Genomic DNA, 20,062 nt, shown 5'->3' with positions numbered 1-20,062 from the left:
GATTACATCAACCTCACTCCATTTCCTTCCTTAATAAAAATTATGACTGGACAAACATCAGACTTTTAAAATTCTAAAAGTAATAGAAAAGTAAAAATAGATTTCCTAGGGAAATCCCTCTCCTCAACCTTGCATGGTTTTGCTGCTTCTGTGAAATCTTTCTCTTTGGAGTAACTTGGTAGCATAGATTTTGTTTTGTTTTGTTTTGAAACAGGATTTATACAAGGGCACTGAATTAGAACTTCAGCAGATTTGTGGAGCGTGAGCTTTTACGAACAATAAGTTACCTCTGCTCTAAAAAGGAAAATGGCAAATGTAAATGAAAGAACGGGAACATTGGAAGTTCGTTTCATTATGTAATTTACGTCTTCCATTAGATAGTGCACCCTCGTTTAAAAATAAAACAAGAGAACAGAATGGTATGAGCACTCGAAAATCATCTGCAGCACTTTGAAGGGTTAAACCTGCTTAACCCATTCTTAGTCAGAGAATGGCACCAAAGAGTACAGCTCACCCCTTAAGCGTGGCTCGTTCTAAACCTGCGGTATCCTCAGCTTTTCAGAGCAGTCATGCACTCTATTTCCGCCCCCCTCCCACCCAGTTAATAGGATCCATTCATAGCTACTCACTACTGCAGGATTTGACCTGAGAAATGCTAGGATTTATTAACTCAGCAGTTGTTTTGAAAAGTCCTTAAGTAATCTTTGCCCTTGTCCAGCAAGGGCACTGCTAGTCTCGAGTTCTCAGATGCAGCTGGTGAGGTTCTCGGCCAAGTTCTTCAGATGCAGGAATTTCTGCAGGACAACCTACTTTGACATGGCATTTACAAATCTTTAAACCAGGCTTCCTGGATCTAGGAAATGTTATTCCTGACTCCTTCGACCCAGATGCTGGCTAAAATTTAGTTTTTATAATCTGTAGGTAATCACTCGTTCTTTCCTCCTTCCTTCTTCCTAGGAGCTGGCATGGTGGTTAAATTTTTCTAAAACAGTCATATTAAGATGTTCAAAAACCCACTGCTGAGTCTCAGAGAGAGGGTCACATCTGGCCATGAAAATCTTCTTCTCTGCGGGGTTGCAGTCCACACAGCTGTTGCTCACAGGATGGAATAATGTTCTGTCCTGGAGGGGTCAGAAAGAAAAGAAAGGACTGACATGATATACGGTGAATGACTGGAGTCCAAAATACAGACAGGAAGTAAACATACCCGGGTTTACATTTCAGTATATACCCAGAGTGTGAAAAATAGGCCATCTCCCAAATTAAACAATAACAGGTTGGAGAGCTGCATGGAAAACAGTTTCCCAGCGCCCACTGGCAGTACGTTGGGACTCCAAGGAGGTTCAATCAGAAACAGAGAATTCGTTCCTTCACTGATTCTTTTAAAAAGTGATCCATCCATTTTCTTTTCTTTTTTTTTTTTTTTAATTTTTTTTTCAACGTTTATTTATTTTTGGGACAGAGAGAGACAGAGCATGAACGGGGGAGGGGCAGAGAGAGAGGGAGACACAGAATCGGAAACAGGCTCCAGGCTCTGAGCCATCAGCCCAGAGCCCGACGCAGGGCTCGAACTCCCGGACCGCGAGATCGTGACCTGGCTGAAGTCGGACGCTTAACCGACTGCGCCACCCAGGCGCCCCGATCCATCCATTTTCTACTCTATAGTGAGTGCTTTGCTACATGCTTGGGTTTTAAAGATGCTAAGTATATGAGGTTGCTTGTCGAGTAGCTAATAATCTAGCCAATTGGGGAGAGGCACACAGACAAAAATGGTAATTTAGTCCATAGCAAACAACAACAGTAGCACACACACACACACACACACACACACGGCCAGGAGAGTCATAATCTTCCCTCCCTTTGTATTGAGCCTCTAATGGGAAAGAGAAATTTGAAAGAAACAGGCACCAAACAAGCTAGGTGCTCTGTTGCCCTCGTCAGAAGATATGGGGACGGAGATACCTGATGCACAGGCAGAATCTCAATGTACAAACTCAAATTTATTAGCTCCGGAGCTTAGTACCTCCAACCCCTCTTTCTGCCATCACAGCTCTTCCTGTGATGCAATTCTCATTGCTTTCTGTAAAAGGGAAGAGGCAGCCTTCACTTCTTTTTTACAAAGTTGCTGAGTACATGATAAAGGTAACAGCTCTGTGAGAGTTACCATCAGGATGCAAAGTTTAAGTGGTGAACAAGCCCACTATCTGAACAGGCTCTACTAACACACAGGTATTTTTTTTTTTTTTTAAGTAATCTCTATGGCCAGTGTGGGATTCAAACTCAGGACCCCTAGATCAAGAGTCACATGCTCTTCAAAGTGAGCCAACCAGGAGCCCCAACACACACCTCTTTTCATTGTTCAAGTAGGGACAAGGAAGTTAAAGCAAAGAGAAAAAAGATCTTTCCTTAACCACTAATAAAACTTTTTGTCTCTTACAGTGTCTATGGAAAAAAAAAAGCCAAGATCATGTAAAAGCATCCTCAAATCACTGCTTAAATGTCAGGATCAAATGCTGTTTTTTTTAGGAAATGTCCAGGGGTTCTGATGATTTTCTTTAGCTGAGGAATATTGGACTCCCAATGCGTTTAGAGTTAAAGAGTTTCTCAGGCAACCTGTGTCAATATTCCCAGGTTGCTTCTGGATGTTGAGACTCCATTAACCAATATTTAATATCCTTTTAGGATCCGGATGTTTGCACAGTTAGGCGCTGTGTGAAGGGAGAATAAGGAAGGAGAAAGGCAGTGCCTGCAATTTAGTGCTTGTTTCTATTTAGTGCAAGCAAAGAGCTCTGCCTAATACAGAGCCTCACTTTTCTGTTTGCTTAAGTTTCCTGGGTTTATTCGTGGATTTTACTTTCCTTCCACAAAGAGGGCTCCTGAGGCGTCCTCCATTTTCTTCACCTGAGGCTTTGCTAATGCGACTGCTGTTTGACAAGAGGGGAAACTCTGAGGAACTCTGTCCTACTCTGGGTGGAGGGGGCAGATTCTAGTGGGGAGGCGGCCCTGTAGCTCACCCCACGCATCCATCTCTCTCGGGGCGAAGCTTATGGTTAGAGACCCCTTCTCTCAGCTGCGGTGCGCCCTTCCCTCTTGCTTCCCAGCATCTCTCACACTCAGTCTCCTGCCCCCTTCTACCAGTTTTTAGCTACATGGGCCTAATGAAAAACTGAAATCAGGTTTTGAAAGAGCCTTCTTAAGCTGTTAAGTTCCTGAACATTCTATGTGACCTACTAAATTCTAATTCATTCTGTTCCCCGTACATGTACTTCTTTCTTCCCCTTACTTATCTGTGTTTCCTTCTATTGTTCCCTTTGTCAATAGCTCAAGTGGGGACCTTTAAATGCTCACAGTTTCTCCCCCAAAACACATATTTCTATGAAAGCTAAAAAAAAATGAGAAAAGAAAGGAGTAGAATGCGTTCCTATTCTCTTTCCTTTGCCAGCTTGTGTACTCAGTCCGGATGCAAAAGCCAATCCTGATTTTCTAAACAGTATTTGCTGAGCTATAAGGTGATCGTATTTCTCCCAATCTCAAATTGGAACACATTCTCTGACAGATACAGGTATATGCATGAGGACAATCAGACAGGATATGCAAATTCAGCACAACCCTGAAAATCTGTTATTGTACTTCATGTTCAAATAAAAGTTGAAAAGTTGAATTCCCTAAATCCATCTATGGCTGAGAAGCTTCAGCAGCGAAATGAGAGGGTAGATAAGATTAATCTGTAAGGCCTCTCCTGGCCATAAAATTGAATGAACATTTTATTCCAAAGTTCACTGGTGACAGAGACAAATGCTGGGGCAGCAAAGTAGAAACTATCAACAATACTGAGTTGATTGATAGATTGATCATTCTCTAGTTATAGACTGAGCTCCGTTCACCCTTGTCTTTGGAGTATCTGATAGGTCCTAGAGGCGAGGCTTCTGGAGGCCTTGCCAGCCTCTCCAGAGCCTGCTTCTTCCACTTTTGACCTTGGGGGCTGTGTACATTGCCATGTTTCTACTTCCTGCCGAGCTTTTGGATTATGAAATGTCTCTGCTGATGGTTTTCTTGGCTGGAATTAAGTCAGTAGAACAAGTAATCGTTCGTCAATATGGTCTCTTGTTCTATGACAGCCCTTTGCACTCATACCCTTCATCTCATGATAAAAGATGGTCGTAACAGAATTGAATACAATGTTTTTTCTTTCGAATAGACTTCTGAATGCCTTGGCAAGTCTGCTGTTCCAAAACCCCCTTAACGGGTGCTTTTAACCGGACTGCTCATTGTTCAGTCCTGACCGGGAAGCACAGCATATGTTCTAGCTGTTCAAAGTGCAATACAGCAATCTATGTCTCTGGTACCTCTCCCACCTTCCCTGCCCGCTTCCTCCCTTGTTTTTCCTGGGTTCCTTTTATATCTTTTCAAAAAATGTTTATTTATATTTATTTGTGAGAGAGAGAGAGAGGGAGGGAGGGAGGGAGACAGAGAATCGCAAGCAGGCTTTATGTTGTCTGCGCCAGAGCCTGATGTGGGGCTTGAACCCACAAACCATGAGATAGTGACCTGAGCTGAGATCAAGAGCTGGATGCTTAACCGACTAAGCCCCTCCTATTTTGTTTTTGCCTAGGAAAATTAGAGACCCTTGAGCAGGCAATGAAAAAGTTCACATCCAGGGTTATGGAACTGCCCTTCATAATCAAATCAGGTCAGACTAAATATCCAGTTCTGGCCATTCAGCTCATGCTGTGAAAGGTGGGAGTGGGCCTTTTCAGGTAGCTCACTGAAAGGGACACCTCTCCAGAGCAGGCCTGTGATCTGATTGGCATCTGTGTGACACTCGTAGGCCAGCATTAAATTTGATTAGATGTCACGCTTCGACAGGGTTGGAACTTTGAAGGAATGGGTACGTTGTAGAAAGCATTGCATGTTGTGTTCAAGGTAGGAAAAGAACAAAACACCAGAGATGCAAAGACAATAAAAGAAGTGTGTGAGTTCACAATGTTTGGAGAGATGATTCTGAGAATAAAACTCCCACATAGTAGAAGGCAACCTAGTACTGGCTATAGGGCTGGGATTTTGCTCTGCAGGGAATTTGGATCAAATTCCAGGCAGGCCACGTACTTGTGTGACCTTGGACAGTATTTAATTCTCACAACCCCAGGTTCCTCATCTGTAAAATATAGATAATACTATATCCTTTGCAAGTTCGTTGTAAGGATAAAATGAGTTAATATATGTAAAATTGCTCGCACAGTGTCCTAAATATAATAAGCGATTCCACTCCGCATCTTCCCTTAATTTAGTTTTAGCCAGGGAGCATCCCCAATTCTAAAAATCAGAATGTACAAACCATCTGGCCCAAGACCAGCTATTCAAGAACAAATTGCATTTTCTGAAATCCTGGCAAAGTAGAATTTGCAAAAATCAGCACCTTCCCCAACCAGTTATCTGAATTGTTATACCAGCACCTTCCAATTTAAACAAAAGGACTTATGGGGGTGCCTGGGTAGCTCGGTTGGTTAAGTGTCCGACTTCAGCTCGGGTCATGGTCTCACTGTCCTTGAGTTCGAACTCCCTGTCAGGCTCTGTGCTGACAGCCTGCTTCAGATTCTGTATCTTCCTCTCTCTCTGCCCTTCCTCCTCCACTTGTGCTCTGTCTCTCCCTCTCTCAAAAATAAATAAACATAAAAAAAAGTAAAAAAAATGATTTATGGAACAAAGGTTTTATGTCCAAAAGGATTTATGGAACATGGCTCTGGAATGAGCCCTTCTTTGTAACTATGATCAGAGTTTGTATATGGTTCATATGTTTCAGCCCTTTGTCTGAAATACAACACTGTTCAGGACAGCTTTCAAGAAGTATTTATTAAATATCTTTTGTTTTCTGGTATGTATTAGGAGATAGGCTTAGGAAGATAATCTCAGATGTATCTCCTGACCTAAGAAGTGGGGGAGACCAACAGGTAAACAAGAAATGTACGAAGTAAGAAAGTGCCAGAGAGATTGCAGATGAGGGAGAGTAAGATGTATTAGGGTATTTCAGACGTAGAGAAGAACTTGGGAACAGAGATGTGATAGCATGTGCATTTATGCATTCAATTTATTCAACAAAAATTTATTTGGGACCTACTATTATCAGGCACTATTTCAGGTGTCTAAGATGTATCAATGAACTTAGCAAGACAAAAATCCCTGCCCTCTTGGATCTTACATGCTAGAAGCAGGGTGGAGGTGAGTCACTGGGGGCACAGGCAGTAAACAATGAGTGTAACAGGTAAAACATACAGTCAGTGTGCAGACTGAAATAGGGCAGCAAAAGGACACCTCATCGAGAAGGTGACCTTTGTGTAATCTCGCAGAAGGTGAGGGAATTAGCCGTGCCAATATCTGGGGGAAGAGAGTTCCAGACAGAGAGAACAGTCAGTGCAAAGGTGCTAAGCAGGATTGCACCGTGGTGGGTTAGAGGAGCTGCGAGGGGGTGGGTGGAGTTGGGGGGGGCAGGGAGTAGGACGAGATGAGATCAGAGGTAATGAAGAGCTAGATTATGTGCTGGGGACCAGCGAGTGATTTGGTGAATTCCAGATGATTATATCCAAGAGATATCATGCAGAGACTGGGGTGCATTGCTAAGGCTTGATTTTTCATGCAAGTGTTTGCGGGGGGAGGGGTGTATTAAACCCATTGGAAGATTTAATACAGTGAGCCACAGCATCCATATTTTGGGTAGTAACAGAGAAGAGGGTGGAGTTGGGGTAGGGTGACGCTGGACTCTGGATGAGAGAATAGTCAGAGGCTACTGCAGTCATCCAGATTTAAGCCGGCAAAAGCAAAACCCAAAGCAACAGGGGTGAGTTGGAAGAGATGATCTATTTGAGAAGTAAATGTCTAGAACATTCTGATTAGTGGACTGTGGGCATTGAAGTGGGGGAAGAAGTGGATGACTGGAGGAGAAGCAATGCTGAGGCAAGAAATGTCGAAAAAGGAACAGGATCACCTGGGGGGAGAGGGGATAGCGATTTCGGTTTTAGGTATCACAAGTCGGAGGCAGCTATGAAGCCTCCAGGTTCAGGCGTCCAATAAGCAGGTGGCTGTCGACTGGACCTGAGGACTTTTCTGTGCACAGTGGGAAAAACTGAGTTGATTCCTTCTACTGACTATTCATTTCTGGGTGACATACACTGAAAGAGAATGCTTTTGCAAGACAGAGCTCTTTCTCTCCGATGCCTTTGGTGTCTCATATGGATGTGGCTAGTTTTTAATCATAGTTTTATCCCTGACAATAATCTTTGATGGTCACTTGTCAGTGAGTTAGGTTTTCCATCTACAAAGTGAATGGCGTGGAGGGGAGAGTAGAATGAGATACGAGATAAAAATATCTGCCTTCCCACCCCTTAGCGTGGTGGAGAGGAACAAGGTTGATAGATGAATGTCCTTTGTGTTCTGGAAGAAAGACAAATTAGGCAGCTTTTTCCTGCCTATTTTTACTGTTGGCCTTTGGGAGAAGGCAAATAATACGTTGATAGGCATAACAGGGACAAAGCAGTCTTATTGTCTATCCTTTTCCATTTTTTTCTTTGACAGTTAGAATTCCTCACAGGATGAGAAAATTGGTCTTCTTGCATCAGTGGCTAATTTGGTCAATCAGAAATAATGCTTCTTAATGTCCTGACCGAGCCCCTTGGTGTGTGCACGGAGATGTCATCAGCTACAGCAAACCTTCCACCCCTACTCCTTGCTCTTCTCACTGGATTTTCCGGGCTATAGGCAAGTGATATACATGAGCGTACCCTCAATTCTCCAGAGGAGCCAGAATTATAAAAAAAAAAAAAATCTAATCTGATTTGTTAGATAACTGCTCTTCAAACCAATCAAAGCCTTCCTGGTCTCTTAGTTAAATTCTTAGCGTGGCCGACAGGGTCTTGTATAGTCCTGTCCAGGCCAGATGTCTGGTTCTATAGGTCATCACTTTTCCTCACGTTCACACCTTTCAACTGGCTTCTCTCTGTTTTCCCAAGAGAACCAAGATCTTGCCTCCCTCAGGGCCTTTGCATCAGCTGATACTATATCCAGGGTCTTTTTCTCTGCCACTTCCTTCACTTGCCTAATTCCTACTCATCTTTTAGGTCTCCATTTAAACGTTAGTTTGTAAGAGCAGGTTTGCCTACTTCTCTGACCTGGGTAGAGCCCCGTGTTTTGTGTTCTCATATTATCCTGTAACTTAATTAATTAATTTATTTTTGTCTGCCTCCCCACTAGACTGAAAGCTCCAAGAGTAGGGAAAACCCATCTGCTCCATATCTTGTTTCCATCTGTCCACAGCTCTTCATCTCCCCTCGGTAAACCTGGGAATCATATGAACATAACAATAGCTGCTTTTTATTGAGTATGAATCTATGTATCTGGCAGTGCTACGTATTCTACATAGGCTTTCTCATTTTATCTACCTTAACCACATAAGCAATAAGAAATAGCGAATGTGGACAAACAGGAAGCTGGGCTCATTTTTTATTTATTCAACAAATACTAATGAAGCACCAACTATATGCCAGCCAGTGTTTTAGGTACTATATGAAAGAAAGCAGAGAAACGTCTCTGCTCTCATGGGATTTACATTCTAATATCTAGCCAGAGCTAAATAAATACAATGGTACAAAACTCTATGATATAGAAATACAACTAATTAGCCCATTTCTCCCATATGTAAACTTGCTTGGAGAGCTAAGATCAAATCAGAGGTAGTTTGTTGAACACATGGTTTGTAATAGTGAACACTAATTGAACTCCTAAATGCCATGCCCTAGGTACATTTAAATTTTATTTAATCATTACAACAGGCCTTTAAGATAGATGTGATTATTATCCCCTTTTTATAGATGAGGAAACAAAAATGCATAGTAAGGAAGTTTCCCAAGATCCCGGAGCCGGGACCCACCTTGGAGCCAGAACTTAAATCTTCAATCTCACAGGACCTAGAGCCTCTGCTCTGGATCTCTAAGCTATGTTTCATCGCCCTTCTTGGCTGAGCCAACCAGCAATCCTCCACCTCTGCTCATGAGCAAATGTTATTTAAATACTAACTGAAATGTTTACAGTTCTTATTACCGAGATTCTTTTCTGTTAGTCCAAATGTTGGCAGGCATTTAATTCAGGAAGGCTTTATCCTTATGTTAGAGCCTGGGATAGTCTGCAATGGAGCCTCTCTTGTTCTGAGTGACGAGAGAGAACGGCAGTTAAGTTCGTTAGGTAAAATGCTAACCGGTAGGGATATTGCCAAGTTACCCAGAAATGGCAAAAGATAAAAGGTCATGCCAACCAGGTGCGACATACAAATAAAAACAAGAGTGGAAGATAACACTATCGAAAAGGCAGTTTTATTGCTGTGCTGAATGTATTTCCCTCCTGGGAGTTAACCTCCAGCTTGGTTGAATCCTTAATTTGAATCAAAGATCATAACTTCTTAGGGTATAGGGACTTAAGTCTCCTATTAGAAATGGGGGTATGATGGAGATAGTGGGCATATTGCTTTCAGCAAGGCATTTGAAAATCTCCTCTTTATTTTCTTTTGGGCAAGCTGGAGAAATATGGGCTAGAAGAAATAACTATTAGGTAAATCTGTATCGGTTTGAATACCTTCATCCAAATGATGCTCATTAATGGATCAGTGCCACCTCTGTCTTACTATAGAAGGCTCAGTTCTTGGCCTTGGGTGTTGGGACCCACAACTCAGATGAGGGCATGAATGCGTGCAGATCTGATTCACGGATGGAATAAAACTCGTTTGACGGCTAATAAGCTAGATAGAAAAATCTAAATCCAGGTTGAGGTAAATCTGGTGAGATAGAATTTCGTAGAAATAAATGGATGGCTACACAAGTATAAAAAGACACATTACACAGGTATAAGAGTGTAGAGATGTATCTCTGAGAAAAATGAGAAAAAGACGTGAGTTTTTATACTGAAAATTTATTAAAAAGCTAAATATGTCAAGTTAAGGTAGAAAATCAAGAAACTAAACCTAAACTGACAAAAATATATTGCTCATAACAAAAGGGAGCTGGAGGCTTATAACAAAGCACAAGAAACAGATTGCAGTTTCTTTGGTCGGGACACACCTAGACCATTGTGTTCTGATCTGGGTATCATGATATTTCCTAGAACTATTTGGAGTATGTTAGGAGTGAGTTAAGGAAGATCCAGGAAGTCGAAGTAGATCCAAATTAAGTCATATGAAGAGTCGTGGCAGGAAATTGGCCTATTGAATCAGAAGTAAAGAGTAAAGATCAGGCAAGCATTGTTCAAATATTTGGGATCTGTATTCAGTGAAATGGATTAAATTTAATTGGTGTGTTTTCAAAGGCCAGGGAAGAACTTTTTAATTTTTTAAAAATGTTTATTTACTTTTGAGAGAGAGAGAGGGAGCAAGTGGGGCTGGGGAAGAGAGAGAGGGAGAGACAGAATCCGAAGCAGGCTCTAGGCTCTGAGCTGTCAGCACAGAGCCCCACGTGGGGCTTGAACTCCTGAGCTGTGAGATCATGACCTGAGCTGAAGTTGATGGCTTAACTGACTGAGCCACTCAGGCAGCCTTGAGGGAAGAACTTTTCAATACTTGGGACTGTCTAGAAATGAATGAGCTGAACTGGGAGTGTGTGACTGCCTGAGTGCGACCACAAAGTCCAGGATTTTGTAGTGGGGCTTCATATATCATAACCAAAGTTGAATTGCATGCCTTTTTTTTTTTTTTAATTTTTTTTTTCAACGTTTATTTATTTTTGGGACAGAGAGAGACAGAGCATGAACGGGGGAGGGGCAGAGAGAGAGGGAGACACAGAATCGGAAGCAGGCTCCAGGCTCCGAGCCATCAGCCCAGAGCCTGACGCGGGGCTCGAACTCACGGACCGCAAGATCGTGACCTGGCTGAAGTCGGACGCTTAACCGACTGCGCCACCCAGGCGCCCCGAATTGCATGCCTTTTAATTAAACTCTTCGTATATACTTTTCTCATTTTTGGTCCTAAATCAATACCTAACCAGAATGCTTTAAAAATAAGAACCTGTGGCCTTCCATCTGGCATCTTTGTGGACCAGCAGGATTTCATGAGCTGAGAGGCCAAAGCCCTGGCATATATCACAAGTTACAATAAATAGTCACATGTAGGCACATGCCAAGACTTCCACCCACTCACTTTGTAAACTAATGTGACTGTTGCAATGTTATCAATGTAGCCGGAAAGGAAACTTCTTATCTGTGCTTCCTGTTTGATGTTATTTTTAAGTCCTTTCTAATAGGCAAACTATGAGAACACCCCAGGGAGTGATGAAGAATAGAAATTTAAACCTTTCACTTTTAGTCTTTGGGGAGGCTGTGTATGTGGTCGTGAGACAAAGAGATGTGCTAAGGATTTGTGTCTTGTGTTTTTTCTTTTTAGTTGGAAGTATAGTTGACACAACATTACACTGGTTTCAGGTTACAACATAGTGATTCAGCGACTCTGTACCTTATGCGGTGCTCACGGCAAATGTAGCTGCCATCTGTCACCACACAACGTTATTACAATACCATTGACGATATTCCTATGCTGTAGCTTTAATCTCTATGACTTACTCGTTCCATAACTGGAAGCCTCTACCTTTCACTTCCCTTCATTCTTTTTGTCCAACTCCCCATCCCTCTGCCCTCTGGCAAACATCAGTTTGTTCTCTGTACTTATGGGCCTGTTTCTGCTTTTTGTTTGTTCGTTTGTTTTTTAGATTCTACATACAAGTGAAATCGTATGATATCTGTCTTTCACTGACTGACTTATTTCACTTAGCATTATACCCTCCAAGTCCATCCATATTGTTGCAAATGACAAGATATCATCCTTTTTTATAGCTGAATAATATTCCATTACACACATACATATATATATCTCAATGTATATTATGAATGATATATATATATCAATGTGTATATATATGTGTGTGTATATATATATATACATATATATATGTGTGTGTGTATATATATATACATATATGTATGTGTGTGTGTGTATATATATATACATATATATATGTGTGTGTGTGTATATATATATACACATATATATGTGTGTGTGTGTGTATATATACATATATATGTATGTGTGTATATATATATACATATATGTGTGTGTATATATATATACATATATGTGTGTGTGTGTATACATATATATATGTGTGTGTGTGTATATATATATATATATATATATATTAGGCATTTTCTTTATCCATTCATCTATTAACGGACATTTGGGTTGCTTCCATGAATATTTGTTACATTTTATCCATCACAACTTGGGGTTCATGAAGAAGATCATTTCAATAACTGAACCCAGTGTTTCTTTAATCCATTTAAAAATGCTTATTTAACAACTTCTATATATTAGACATTAAGCAGACCAAACAGAAATAAAAGAAAAGTTCCTGCCCTCAGGTAGTTAACATCTATAAAGGAAGACTAACTATGCATAATACAATGTTACAGGTACAAAAAAACAAAATGATATAGGAATACAAATAAGGGGGCAAGTTCCAACTAAAGCAGGAGGGACAGACAGGGTAAAGAAAATAGGTAAACATTGGAGCTTGAAAAGGGATTCTCCATCTGGCTGCCCATAAGAATGTTTTAGGAGCCTTCAAAAAATACCAATACCCAGGCCTCGCCTTCTAGAGAGCCTCAGTCAGGCTTACCTTATGCCAGTAGCACACTGCCTTGAGGGTACTTTTACAATGTCCTGGAACCTGGCGCTTTCATAATGTTTGATATTTTTTCTTTTCCTTGGTCAACATTTTCTTGGCTATTCTTGGCCTTCTCATTTCCATATAAATTTCAGAATCAGTTTATCAATTCAGACAAATGAGACAAATGAGCCTGCTGGGATTTGGATTGGTTTTGCATTAAATGTATATACCTTTTTGAGAACTGTTATCTTCACAATATTGATTCTTATCCTTAAACATGATCCCTCTATATAGCTTTAAATTCCTCTTAGTGATGTTTGGTAGCTCTCTGTGTAAAGATCTTTCACATCTGTTGTGAGATTTGTTTTTGTTCATGTGATGCTTTTCATGGTGATCAAATGAAATTGTTTTTGAATTTCATTATTTATTTGTTTTGTTGTTGTTGTTGCTGGCATATAGACATTTGCTTTTCTTTTTTTTTTTAATTTTAATGTTTATTTATTTTTGAGAGACAGAGGCAGAGCATGAGCAGGGTAGGGGCAGAGAGAGGGGCAGACACAGAATACAAAGCAGGCTTCAAGCTCTGAGCTGTCAGCACAGAGCCCAACGTGGGGCTCAAACTCACAAGCTGTGAGATCACGACCTGAGCCAAAGTCAGACGCTTAACCGACTGAGCCACCCAGGTGCCCCGACATTTGCTTTTCTTATATTTACCTTGTATCCGAGACTATGCTAAAGGTATTTATAAATTTTAATAATTTAGATGTATAATCTTTTGGGTTTTCTGTATATCCAACTATGTCATCTGTGAATTGACTGTTTTATTTGTTCCTTTCCAATTCTCGTATGTTGCAATTTCTTTATCTTGTTTGATTATTCTGGGTAGGTCATCCTGTACAATGTAAAACAGAAGTGATGATAGCAGACATTGTATTTTATTCCCAGTCTCTGGAGGAAAGCTTTAACATCTCACCACTAAGAGTGAATGGCTGTTGTGGGTTTTTGGAGATACCTCTCTTATTTGATTAAGTTAGCTTATTTCCATTAGGTTACTTTTTATATGGCTAAGACTATTTAGTCTTAGATGGTAAAAGCTTGAGGATTCATAGATAGACCCACGTATATAAGGTCCCTTGACTTTGACAAAAAGTGATATTTACATGTAGTGGGAAAGGAAATGGTCTTTTTAATAAATGATGCTTGATCAGTTTGATATAAATATGAAAAAGGAATCGATCCCATATTACACTGTACACATAAAAATATTTCAGGGAATTATATACCAAAAAGTAGAAGATTAAACAATAAATCTTCCAAAGATGACTTAGAAGACTATCTTCATGACTTTGGTGTGGGAAAATATTTCCTAAAGAAGACACAAAAAACACTAATGATAAAGAATAGCTCTTTATCAAGATATTCCATGAGAAAGAAAAGGCAAGACATCAACTGGAATAAGATATTTACAATATGTATATCCAACAAAACACTTGTATCTAGGTATATTTTAAATGTCCTCCCAAACATTTATAAGAAAGAGTCAAACAATCCATCTTAAAAACCGGTCAAAGACTTAACAGGTCCTTCACAAAGAAGATACCCAAAACAGCTAACAAGCATGTGATATCACTCTACAACCACAGAATGAAAAAGGGGAAAGAAAAAGAAACAATGCCAAGTGTTGACCAAAATGTGGAGGAACTGGATTCTCATGTAGTGTCTGCACCCTGCCCATAGCTCTTCAGGTCTCACCAACTCAGTATAGGTCCACCCAACTCCCAATGCTGGGCCACCGTATCTCACTCCCTAAAGGCTGTTTCTGGCCACAGGAACAGTTCTGTCCATAAGAGGAACCGCTGAGAGATGTCTGAGAATAAACTCCCCTCCCCTTAGGAATAATATTAACCAAAGATTAAGTGAGTTTATTTGCTCTCTGATACATGCCCTATACCGTCTCCAGAGATTTTTGGTAGGATTGAGTTCTAATTGCTCACAGTGGTACCTGCTTCATAATTCACCCTTTATTGACTTCCACCCCCTCCCTGTCCACTTACCTCCTTCCTACCAAGATTTTGAGGGACCATCTCCCAAATAAAACTCTCTCAAATTCTCACATCAGGTATACATCTAGGGAAACCCAAATTAAGTACATATTATATGCCAATAAAAATGTGTATTTAGAAAGGAACAAGGGAAATAGCTCTTAATTTTTTGAGGGGCGGAAGCAACAGTTAATATTGCTTAAGATAGGTTACTGTAGTGGTGTGGTATATCAATGTGGTATTTTTTCAATGTAAAAAGTGCATTTGTCACCCACATGGGTGTAAATTTGATGATGTGGTCAGAAACTGCTAATTTTTGCATGTTAAGTTTAATTCACTTAATTATTATCCCTATGATGTTGATAAGGAAGTTGAAAATCATAGATGCAAAATAACTTATTCAAGATCACATTACAGTTTGGGATGTGTTAGGCATCATAGGCAATCATTATGTTGACCAGATCGTGAAGGGTCAGGATAAGAACTGCAAGAAGGCACTTTATCTTTTACTTCGTGTGAAACCAAGTACAATGACCAGATTTTGTATAAACTCTCTCTGACTTCACGATGGAAGCTGGGTTAGAGAGGGAAGGGATAGGAGGCAGGATGACCTTTGAGGTAGCTCTTAACAGTAATCCAGGGGTCAGATAAGAAGGGCTGCAATTAGGTCAGGGGCTATAGGCATGGCCGAGAGGATAGATTTTAGAGATATTGGCCAAGGAGGGGGTTGACAAGTCTTAGTGACTAATTAGATTTAGGGGTTGAAGAAGAGGGAAGAGAGTTTTTTATTTTGGATATTTGCTGATAATTTAAATATTTTTACCGAGGTCATTTCAACAAGTCATTGTTTTTGTAAGAGGGGTCCCCCTGGTGGTAAAAGAAAAACCAAGAATGAGATTCTTTCCCCGTGGTACTTGCTATTGTGGGACACGCTTGTATAAGGGAACCTAGTTACGAGACAATAAAATAGGGATCCTTACCCCCTTTTTTGTGGTAGCAATGACTCACATATAAGAATAACTGAAAGCTGGGGGGGGGCAATGGATATAGGTGGTCAAAAGTACAAACTTCCAGTTATAAGATGAGTAAGTTCTAGGGACGTAATGCATAGCATGGTGACTATAGTTAACAATACAGTGTTGTATATTGAAAGTTGTTAAGAGAGTAGAGCTTGAAAGTTTTCATCACAGAAAAAATCGTAAACCTGTAAGGTGATGGATGTGTTAACTAAACTGATAGTGGTGGTCTCCTTGCAATATATGCATATATCAAATTATTGCTTTCTACACCTTAAATGCACACAATGTTATATGACAATTATATCTCAATAAAGCTGGGAAACAACCCAAAAGTCTTCCTGAAAAAAAAATTACAACAACTGGGAGCCAACGGCTGCCGATGGGTCAGAAAGTGGGACCTGACAACAACCTTCACCCACTCAAGCAAAGTAGCATTTGGTCACCTTCCTTTTCTAAGAAATTGTCACGTAGCTGGAGGAAAGGTTGGCTGCTATCAGTGGTGCTGAATCCAGTAGGCATTGGAACTCTCCCAGGGAACACTGATCCGATTTAAGAGCATGGCAGGGGAATGAGTACTTTATTTATTATTAAATTTTTTTTTAAATATTTATTTACTTTTTGAGAGAGAGAGAGAGAGAGAGAGAGAGAGAACATGAGTGGCAGAGGGGCAGAGAGAGAGCGAGACAAAGAATCAGAAGCAGGCTCCAGGCTCTGGGCTGTCAGCACAGAGCCCGACACGGGGATCAAACTCATGGACCCGTGAGGTCGTGACCTGAGTCAAAGTCGGAGGCTCAACCGACTGAGCCACTAGGGGCCCCAAAGCTAATGACTTGAAAGCCAGATGCACCTGAATCTGAATGTTGGCTCCAGCACAAATATGCTGGTATTGGTTTCTTTCTCCGTGAATTATACATAATAGAATCTAGGTCGTTGCGAGGTTTGAGGGAATGTGGGTAAAGCACTAGCTCAGTGCCTCCTTAACAGTTGGAGATGATGATGATGATTACCTTAGGAGCTTAGGAGATGGCCCACTGTGGTCCTTTAGGCAATTAGTAGAGTCTTAGGGATCTTGTTTATTCATGAATATGCTAATAAAAGGAGGGAGCTCCAAAGCTGACTCAAAAGATGCTAAATTATCTGGAAGCTCCCAGGGCCAGGTAGCGCATCCAAATAAACAAGGTAACACCCCGGAGACACTTCTCTCTTTGTGCTTTCTCTCTTTATGCCTTGGGAATAATCCATGGGATAAACAAGAAGCACTTTCAAAAACAGGTGCATCTGAATAAGCCTGAGTCATCGACCAAGATGAGATATTTCAGAAACTTTCCATTTTGAGCCTTTGGCTTGTTTCTGATTATGTATAAATACCTTGCTTGTTATATAAATACACAGCGCATGTAACCTTTTGCTAAGTAATGCAAGGCCAACAGCTACAAAAGCAACTGAGAAAAGGAGCCACAGCACAAGTGCATCCTGTAGCCGCTCCTTTTCACAAGTCCCTTAGGGTCCTGGAAGGTTTACAATGTTAAAGCTCTAAGAGTTACCTCTTGAAATCACCACAGCCATTTTTTTTTTTCCTCTCCAGGAGCTCTGTGTGCATGTGTATTAGTTTGTTTTATCCATCTGTAAGCTTTTGTAAGCTCCCTAATGAAAACAACTATATTTTCTTGGCTTAATTGCACATTATTGAATGTTCTGTCTCTCATGCTATAAATGTACAATAACGAGAAACGGTCTGTTCATTAGGGAAAGCCAGCAAACTAGGGAAATGGTGACTCAGGTAGATTATCGATGTGCCCAGAAAGTAACTTCTTAAAGGCCAGAATATAACCATAAAAAGAAAACAACTTGATTATTGCACCACCCGTAGCTTGTACCATATTGAATAACAAAGAGGGGTTGGCAAGATTAATCATCTGTGATGCATTTTGTAAGGAAAACAGAAGGATACAACTGATGTGTTGTACTTTTCTGGACACATAGCCACAGCCTGCCAGATGCTATGGCGAGTGGTGCTGTGCAGAATATACTTGTACAAATAGGTCTGCCTTTGAGTAGAATTTTGGGTGTCCACCGCTAAGAGGGGGAAACCAGAAATCTATCAAGTGAGGGAACAAATATCAAAACCAGTGATCCCCCATATTGATTCTCGGCAGATTCTTCCCTTTAGCTTTCTTGTATCCCTTAGGATACTGTTTACCTCCCCACAGGAGAGCCAAAGCTCATGATTAAAGTGGTGGGGGTGGCATTTTCTGTATAGTTTAGAGTAAGCCCGAATTATGCTAGGGTGTGAAAAGGCAAACACAGGGTGTCATCTTTCTGGCTGGGAAGGTCCCCGGCAGTTCTATGAACTTGAAGGGTACAATGGAGCTTATGGAGTATTTGCTAATTGACAGCCAAGTCCTGCCTTAAAAACCAAAGGAGTTGGAAAAATAATTTGTATAGTACCCTAAAAAGTCATCAAGAGACAACTTAATGAAAATATTTTAAAATACAAATTTAATTGCTCTTTATCAACTCAATAAAATGTGATTTTTATATTTGCTTTTGAACTATTTTATCTGTCATTAAATGTTAACTTTATAATTCTTTAAACTTTCTTTTAAGCTTATTTATTTATTTTGCGTGCGCGCGAGAGAGCACGGGAAGGGAGAAAGAGAGGGAGAGAGAGAATCCCAAGCAGGCTCCACATGTCAGTGCAGAGCCAATGTGGGGCTCGATCGCACGAACAGTGAGATCATGACCTGAGATGAAATCAAGATTCGGGTGCTTGACCTGAGCTGCCCAGGTGGCCCAGTTCTTTAAACCTTAAAGTCTCCCAAATAAATTCTCCTTTGTCACACTTGGAGAGGATTTTGGCCAAATTACAAATGGGTCGGTTTCTGTAGAAAGGTTGCAACAATTGCCTCCCCATGAGTGTGGATTGTTATAACTTTGTCTTAACCCAGACAGCTCCCAAGCAAATGGGATTAAGATATATAATAAATGGATGTTAATGTGTGTGTGTATGCAGGCGAGTGACTTGAGGTTCTTAAAAATTACACATGTGTCCATTTGTTTATTGGGTACGTGGTCCCTCCATCCGGGAGTTGTCTGGGTTAAGACAAGTCCCTTCACCTGAGCGTGTTGTGGCCCCAAACCATTTTTCAGACATAACTGGTTGTGATGGGTGCACGCATAGCAAGCAAAGCCAAAAGCAATCCCCCTTCCAGCATGCTTTATCTTTAATCTTTGCTGGTGATCTCCAAATGCCTGAGCCAAATGTGTATACTTAAAAAAAAATGTTGTATTTATTTTTGAGAGAGAGCATGAGAGCAGGGGAGGGGCAGAGAGAGAGGGGGCAGAAGACCCAAAGCGGGCTCTGTGCTGAGAGCAGTGAACTCCCTGTGGAGTTCGAACTCATGAACCGTGAGATCATGACCTGAGCGGAAGTCTGAGGCTCAATCGACTGAGCCACCCAGGCGCCCCGCCAAACGTGCACGCTTGTGTCCAGGTAACAATTTAAATAAAAACAGTGTGTTAACCAGCCAACAGACTTTGAGTGAGAAACCTTAAGCCCAGCAGTTTGAGGATGCCTGTGGGGAACTGATTCTTACCTTTCTGTATCCCCAGAGCTGGTTCCCCTTCATGCCGTGACAGTCATAGAGAGTGACCGGGCTGTTGTGCGAGATTGCATCGAAGCAGAATTTTCGGGTGTGAAGTGGCTCCCCGGGTCGGATATCTTCTCTCCATCCCAAAGTAAAGAGCTAACAAAACAACCACAGCGGAAGAGCGACAGTGAGTTTAGTTCGGAGAGTCTGGAGAGCAAGGGAGGTCTTTTTGCAACCTGGCACTTCTGCTTTGTGAGTTACCAGCAAAGAACTCCATCTAGCCTTACTGGAGGTGCTGAAAAAGGCATGTATCATAAAGCTCTGTAGCAGCAACGGTGGCACCTTTGGCCTGGGCTGCCAAAAAGTACGAATGAGGATTTCCCAACGAGGAACCAGGAAAAATGACAGAGGCATGGCATGGGAAGAAAGAGAGAGTGAGAGCAGGAGAGAGGGAGGGAGGGACAGAAGAAGAGGGAGGGGAGCGGCAGGGGGAAGATGGAAGGGGAGGGGTGGGAGGGGAAGACGCTCTTTACATTCTTCGTTTAGATAAAATGCTACTGGATCAAATGCTGCGCAGTTAGCCCAAATAAGCAGATTGACTGCAAAAAGACGGGAAGCCGAGCTGAGCTGGACTGATGCCAGCAGTTTGAAAAATTTGATTTAAATGGAAGCTAAGCTTAATGAAGCAAAGAATAGGCAGATTAATTTTCTGGAGTCGGTAA

General features: G+C 41.2%; 1 protein-coding gene across 1 annotated transcript in view; it reads right to left on the bottom strand.

Annotated features, from left to right (window-relative positions):
- Positions 1–953: 953 nt before the first annotated feature.
- The window catches only part of GALNTL6 (polypeptide N-acetylgalactosaminyltransferase like 6), a 1,217,468-nt gene continuing 1,198,359 nt past the window's right edge, over positions 954–20,062 (bottom strand). The window contains exons 11-12 of the mRNA XM_047092006.1: positions 19,347–19,496; positions 954–1,121 (exon numbers count right to left, since the gene is read on the bottom strand). Coding sequence (XP_046947962.1) covers positions 954–1,121; positions 19,347–19,496 — 318 coding nt within the window. The remainder of the gene's footprint in view (positions 1,122–19,346; positions 19,497–20,062) is intronic.

Source organism: Lynx rufus, unplaced genomic scaffold (genome assembly GCF_022079265.1).
Source record: "Lynx rufus isolate CCGP_SWC_20201006 ecotype Redwood Valley unplaced genomic scaffold, mLynRuf1.p SCAF_3, whole genome shotgun sequence".
NCBI classification, from domain to species: Eukaryota; Metazoa; Chordata; class Mammalia; order Carnivora; family Felidae; genus Lynx; species Lynx rufus.
The sequence above is the reverse complement of the archived record's forward strand: the minus strand, read 5'-3'. Positions and strand labels throughout refer to the sequence as shown.